General features: G+C 46.9%; 1 protein-coding gene across 1 annotated transcript; it reads left to right on the top strand.

Moving 5' to 3' along the window:
- Positions 1 to 4,357: 4,357 nt before the first annotated feature.
- LOC119431301 (peroxisomal membrane protein 11A) lies at positions 4,358 to 5,563 on the top strand. The gene has a single exon (XM_037698774.2). The coding sequence runs from the start codon at positions 4,548 to 4,550 to the stop codon at positions 5,262 to 5,264; it is 717 nt and encodes a 238-aa protein (XP_037554702.1). The 5' UTR covers positions 4,358 to 4,547; the 3' UTR covers positions 5,265 to 5,563.
- The last annotated feature ends 1,410 nt before the right edge of the window (positions 5,564 to 6,973 follow it).

A 6,973-nucleotide genomic window follows, 5' to 3' on the forward strand; every position in this document is an offset into this window, starting at 1 on the left:
CGCAAATGCAAGCGTTGAGGTACTGCGCAGTGACACATATGTGGAATGTAATTAAAAATGTGATTTTGATCGTTTCTCGGCGCTCTTGTTATACTGGCGGGTACAGCGCGTTAAGCAGAAGCATTCTGGCTGATTCAGGAGGACACATTATGCAAGATTATGCAACCATGGTGGACACATTGATGATGGTAGGTTACGAAATTCTAAGCTGAGACAGTTTGAATTGTAAAAGATCACAAAAGTAGAGAAAAGAGTTAAACTAATTTAGCGAAGCTTTTTCGATATTATGTGCATGTTCATTACTATAGGTAACCACGAAATGCATCGGTATTTGCGCTAAGCAGTTCATGTGTGCGGGTGCAGTAGTGCAGTCAGCATGGCCAATTAATGTTTGATGTGAAAGCGTCAAATGGCTCATTGAGCGACGAAGCCAGCTTCTTAAGAGCGATAAGGCACCTAAATTCCCATTGGTTGCGACGCCAGATCAAGGACGAGCCACGACGGAGGAGAGCGGGCGAAAGTGAACTGCCACCGCAATAGCCCGCCAGGTGTTGCGTGAGAAGAGAGGGTGTAGCTCTAGCCTGCGTGCTAACTTCGCCTGGGTAAGGCCGATTGAAAACGCGCCAAGCGTCTCAACTCGCTCGCTTGCGCGCGAGGAGTTCACAACTCGACGGACAGCTCAGCGGCGTTCAATTGCACATTAATGCTTTCGCATTCAGAACTCATAAGAAGGGCTTAGGTGTCTTCTTATTTCTTAATACTTACTTTACCACCCATATTTCAATGCACCCATTGCAGGTAGTGAATTACCGACGCATATCGACTTGTGAGGAATGCACAGTTTTCGACATATAAGCCGTCGACCTTGCGGAAGAAATGTGCTGTTCTTCCACTTACTATTTCCAAAAAACGACGCTTTAGGCATCGAAGCGCAAAAGCGATTGCTCCACCAATGAATTTAGTCGGATACATTGAAAATTATCATCTGGGACCGGATGCAATCTTGAGAATTCTTTTCAAGTTGATATGCCTTGCGTATGAGCAGCTAGAATTCGTAAATTGATATATGTACCGCAAAGCCATTTTTGAAAAAGTTAGTGTAATCACATATATTATTCGGTTAATTATTTTGATTTCTCGCATAAGTTATCGCCGAATCATCGAGGTACAATAATATACAAATGATCGAGGTAAAAGGGTACGATTGTGCTATCTCCCACAGACAATTTTTTACAGCGAAGCGATTTATGGCTAGGGTTCCGTGCGTTTTTCGTGTCCGTCAACAAAAACTATCATCAGCAATGGCTCGAAAGTCGTCGTCTCCTTCCACAGCTGGTTCGTTGGCGCCCCTCGGCGCAACCGCGCGAACGCGCTCGTGCCAATGCTCATGCGCGTTCATCGGCGTCATCGTATTGGCTCCGTTTCCGCTCATCATTCCCGTTTAGAATTTGACTTCTTTCGTCGTAATGGCGAGGCCGCGTTAAAATAGGTTCTTTTTATTTACGCGGGTATGAGCCATTGCAGAAGAGGGTATGAGCCATTCATTGTCTTAGGTGACGGACGCATTTATTAACATATGTGAGACGAGAGTGTGTGTGCGTACCTATCGTAACGATGACCACCGGTCAAGACAATAAATATGTTCGTCCTTTTGCACGAAATTTTGTGCCACCTCTGTGTCGTGTGGTAACCAGCTTCACTCGTCATCCCCCTTCGCAGAATGGAATGGCTTTTTTGTTTAGCTAAAACAAAAAAAAAACTGGCATATTGAACTCGCCCATGAATAACAAGAACAATATCACCAGCCCTTCCCCTGTCGAGAAAATGGGGGTAAGCGAAGCTTGCCGTGTGTGTATCTGACATTCGTGGTCGTTTTCTTTCTTTGTTTCTCTCTCACTTTCTTTCTGTCTTTCTCACCCTCTTTCTCTCTCTCTCTATTTCTCTTTCTTTCCCTCTCTTTCTTTCTTTTTTCTCTCTATTTCTCTCTTTCTTCATTTCTGCCTCACTTTCACTCTCTCTTTCTTTCTCTCTCTCTTTTCATTTCGCTTTCTTTCTTACTTTCTCTTTCTCTCTCACTATATTTCTCTCTTTCTGTCTCTCTCTTTTTCTCTTTTGGCGCTGAGCCGTGCTCCCTCAAGGGCTGCAGAAGATAGCGCCAACCTTTCCCTTTCCCTCAAGAACCACTTATCATCATCATCATCTCTTTTTCTCTGTTTCTTCTTGCCCCTCGCATGTGCCATTGAGCCCGCACCCTTTCTGCACTATCGCCAAAATTGGCCCACTTTTCAGCGTGACAACGCCACCACCACCACCGCCGACACTTGTGATGTTGTAGCCTTCGCTTAAAGATTAAGCAAGTGTGACAACTTTGTAAAATCTTAAGGAGAAAGCCTGATTGCACACGTGGTACACTTTTAACGCGATAGCGTTAAGGACCCCGTGTCGCAGAAAATACAGCGTCGGCAACCGGCGTCGGCGTGCGATGTCGGCGGGTGGCGGAGAAAATCATCCCCAAACATCCCAACCGCGCAGGTCTTCCATGTGGTGCAAAGTGTTGGTGAACAAAAACTTAATTTCTCACAGTGAAGTCTGTCAGAAAAATAGTAAAGTACAGCTTTATTACTCGGTGTCAGATTCTCCATCGGATTGTTTACCAATCGGTCAGCGACAAAAGAAACGTATCAAGAAAACTTCGATATGTCGCCCGAAAGCAGAAGTCTTGACAGCGACAGCAAGGTTTGGCGTTGGGCTGCAACTCCTTGTACAGTGTTCTAAGTATATGCGCGCGTGCAACATGTTGGCGTGACCTAGCACCCACTGCAACCTCTGCTGGGCAGAAGCAACCACACCCTGGCAACTGTAGGCGCCTCGCAACGCTGGCGTGATGAGCAGCACCAGTGGTGTTGCAGGCGTGGCACCAGCAATCTCCTTAGACAGCGCCCAGTGCTGTCTAATTAGATGATGCTAGGATGACGTTTACTGCCCAGACTAGAGCATAAGTAGAGCAACTCGCAAGAACGCTTTATAGTGCGCATGCGCACAGCACTCATTCCAGTAGCAGAAGGCAGAACGCTGCCCTTGCTCCACCACCGAGTCTGTTGCGTGCATCGTCGACGATGACTAGACTTCGCTTCGCCGTGCTTGCACACAGATACTCTCCGCATCTCTGGAGACCCTCTCACCCACCATGCGTGAACCCGGCATGCGCAGTCAACGGGAGAGCACGACGTTGGTGGCGGTGGTCCTGGGTTGACAGCTCGCGATACTCTTGGTACCTGGCAAATAGCGTCGCCAAAATTTTTAATGGCAAAGAAAAATAAATATATTTTGCATATTTGGCTTTATATTTCGAACCTACCAGTCAATAAAGTAGAATCACTAAATTGAGTGTCCTATAATATGGGGGCGAGGTAGAGAAATGGAAACGCCCTAAGAGTGAGAGGGTGGAAAGAAAAAAAGTAAAAAACACCGCATATCCACGGGGTGAATGATGATGAGTGGGCGAAGCTCCGGAGGAAATCATCGGTAAACCGAGAATCTTCCGTGTAATTCGCCCTGTCTCGCCGCACTAAATCGAACGATTGACTTCCACCAATGACACGCGCCATATGTGACGTCATTCCTATTTTATAACAGCGCTCTTCATTATAATTGCACCATCTCCCGCTTAAGGGGACGCTAGCACAAACGTGTTAGAAACGTGCAGTACTCTCTAGTAAGGGGGAGAGGCCACAGCGTCTTACGCAGCCGTTTACACATGCCGGAACGTGCACCGCGTTTGCCGACGCCATCACATGACTGCTGAGAGAGTATAACCCCCGTATTCATAAACGCTCTTCGACTTGAACTTCACTTGCCACCGCCTTCAACGCGTTTCGAACGCGCTGCCCAAGGCGGTGGCAAGTCAAGTTCAAGTCGAGGGGCGTTTATGAATACGGGGGTAAGGCGGAGAGGCCACAGCGTCTTACACCAGCTTCTTACACAGGTCGCGGGATCGAATTCCGGCCCCGGCGGCCGCATTTCGATGAAGGCGAAATGCGAAAACGCCCGTGTGCTTGCGTTGTAGTGCACGTTAAAGAACCCCAGGTGGTCAAAATTAATCCGGAGCCCTCCACTACGGCGTGCCTCATAATCAGAACTGGTTTTGGCACGTAAAACCCCAGAAAGAAGAAGAAGAAGGGCCGTAACGCGCTAGCACAAACGCGTTAGAAACGCGCAGTCTTTCGTTAATGTTGGGTATTTATTGTCATCGTGGTGCGTGTGTCCATGTGCGCTTCGTGGCGTAATGGAACGGAAAAATGCCGCGTACTTTCGGCTTTCGGGTCGTGTTGTTTCCGTTTTCTGTTTTGTCCAACGTTGGTTTTGTCAAAGAACATTGATGGTTTTGTCCATTCGTAAACCCCGGTCCCCGGTTATGCGTTCGTCCGGGAGCAATACATTGGGGTCTTTAATGGAGCGCCTTTACAAAAGGACGAAAGGGCGCTGAATCAGTAGGTGATAGCAGCACCTTGTCGTTTCGTATTAGTTTTCCTCCTTCAGCGGCCGTAATGGACACGAACGCAAAGATGCGTGATCTCCTGGCAGATATATCGAAGTTCAACGCACAGACAGCCGGTAGGGACAAATTATTTCGGCTCCTGCAGTACAGTAGTCGGTTCTTATGGTACTGGCTGCAGAAAAAATCAAATCGAAGGGACACTGTGGCCCGCCTTCAGAACCTGGAGGTGACGTTCAGCTCGGGGCGAAGGCTGCTGCGGCTTGGACGCGTTGTGGGCGCACTTCATGGTGCAACCCGCACAATCAGCCTTTCAGATGTGTCGCTGCGCCTCAGCCTGACCATGGCCCGTATTGGCAATGCTTTTTACATTTTGACGGACAACCTAGTTTGGCTTCACCAAGTTGGCTTGCTGACATTGCGCCGGGATGCCTGGAGCCGCACAAGCAATAAGTTTTGGCTGCTGGCCATCGTGGCTGCACTCATACGCGATCTGATCGAGCTGTACCAGATACTGCCAATGCTCTTAACTGCACCATCCAAAGGCAGCAGCCTGAGGAGCTCGCTTCGCATTCTGTGGGCCTCGGCGAGCTTCCACAAGGCACTTCTGCTTGACCTGGTCAAGAACTTTGCAGACCTGTGGATACCTTACACGGCACTGGGGCATGCCAGACTTGAACCAGGGACAGTTGGGCTGCTGGGTGTTATCTCCAGTGCAGCTGCTATTTTGCCCATGCTGGATTCAACATTTTCACTCATCCCAGCGTGAAGTGTGCGTGTGACAGGTATTTGCTCCTACAGATGAAAGCAAATAGTGGCTGTGGTTTGCCGAGTGGAACATCTTCTGAAAATGCTGAACTTCGGGACGTAACTTGCTGTTGCAAATTGCAATTTTGTGAATGCGAAATGACAGCTCCTCTTTTGTGGCATTATCTTCAGAAGTCAGAAACATCGTAAAAATAGTAGGTTCACCTGCTTTCCTGAAGGTACACAATCAATTATGTTATGCATTAGTTGTTGCTCGTTTGTTAGCGCTGTCAGATGGAATAAAACCGCTTATGTTAGGCTAAAAAAAAAAAAGCTTCGTGGCGTAGTGGTTACCGCCGCGCGTTCGGAAGCATGGTGTCCCTGGTTCGATTCCGCGCTACGGACGCAACTTTCGGAATTTTTTTTTTTCATAAAAGTAGACGTGGCTACCTACTACTACTACTACTACATACTACAGAGGAGGGACAGACCCACACCCTAAGGAGCTTCGCCCCTAAAAAGAGATGTCAAAAAATACGTCTAGGTGCTTACTTACGTTTCATATATGCTTCATTGCAAAGAAATAGATAGGCTATGTGAACATGAAGTTTGGACATTTAAATGTGCATATATGACACTACTTTCTAATGCTTGCTAAGCAAGCCAATATCCCCAAGATTAGCAAACAAAAAGCTTAAAGCCTGCCGCATTTTTAATGTGCTCCTCAGCGTTAGTGGTGTTAGACTAATTTCCTGCATTTGGTTGTCATAAAATAATCATTTACATAGGCTGCACATTCGAAGAGAATACGAACCACTACCGCCATCTCAACCCTCAGACGCCACAAACCTCTCACGTGACAGCGCATGCAGAATCACCAACTTGGCGTACGGCGACCAAGAAACCGCGAAACTCGCTTGCGCAGGCAGGACGCCCGATCAGCGTTCAACCGTGCGTGGTCGCCAAAGGAGCTTTAATCTATCGTTGTCACCATAACGCATGCTGAAGCTCCAGACTTTGTTCCGAATTCTGCGTTACATCTTTCAACGTTTCCGCTACAATGGAGCCAGTTTCTCTTCAACGGCACCTAATATTATTTTTAAAAGAACTCATAGAAGCTCTAAGAATACTCATCGTTCAAGGAAACATTTTGTGTGGCAAGAAAGACACACATGATAGTCAAGCAGGCGGGAAGAGACGTTTTGTGCAACCTATATATCTGTTAAGTTTTCATGCATATTGTAGTGAAAGATGACCTCAAACACTAATATTTCTACTCGCAATCCTGAGTGTTTATTTTGCTGTCAATCCCGAGCACCACCCCTTTTTGTCCAAGTTAGTATGCAAATGAAAGCGCTGAAATACTTGGCAATGACATATATCTGGAAATTAAGTGCACAAGTAATTTTTACGGTTTCTCGACGCCCTTATTATAGTGACAGGGACGGTGCGTTAAGCAAAAGCATTTTGACTTATCTAGAAGCACACATTATGCAGGACTATGCAGTCATGCTGGAGACATTGATGAGGCTAGGTTACGAAACTCTACGCACGCACAATTTCAATTCTAAAAGATCACAGAAGTAGAGCAAGCATTTCAACTAATTAAGCAAATAACTTTCGATAATATGTGCAAGCTCATTGGTGTAAGCAGCCACGAAATCTATCGGTCTTTGCACTGAGGAGCTGCTGTGTGCTGGCGCTTTAGTGCAGTCACAACGTGCAATTACA

Source organism: Dermacentor silvarum, chromosome 10 (assembly GCF_013339745.2).
Source record: "Dermacentor silvarum isolate Dsil-2018 chromosome 10, BIME_Dsil_1.4, whole genome shotgun sequence".
In the NCBI taxonomy this organism is placed as follows: Eukaryota; Metazoa; Arthropoda; class Arachnida; order Ixodida; family Ixodidae; genus Dermacentor; species Dermacentor silvarum.

Bases quoted from the DNA above. Each gene is read 5' to 3' on its own strand.
- LOC119431301 (XM_037698774.2), top strand. From the start codon at position 4,548: ATGGACACGAACGCAAAGATGCGTGATCTCCTGGCAGATATATCGAAG.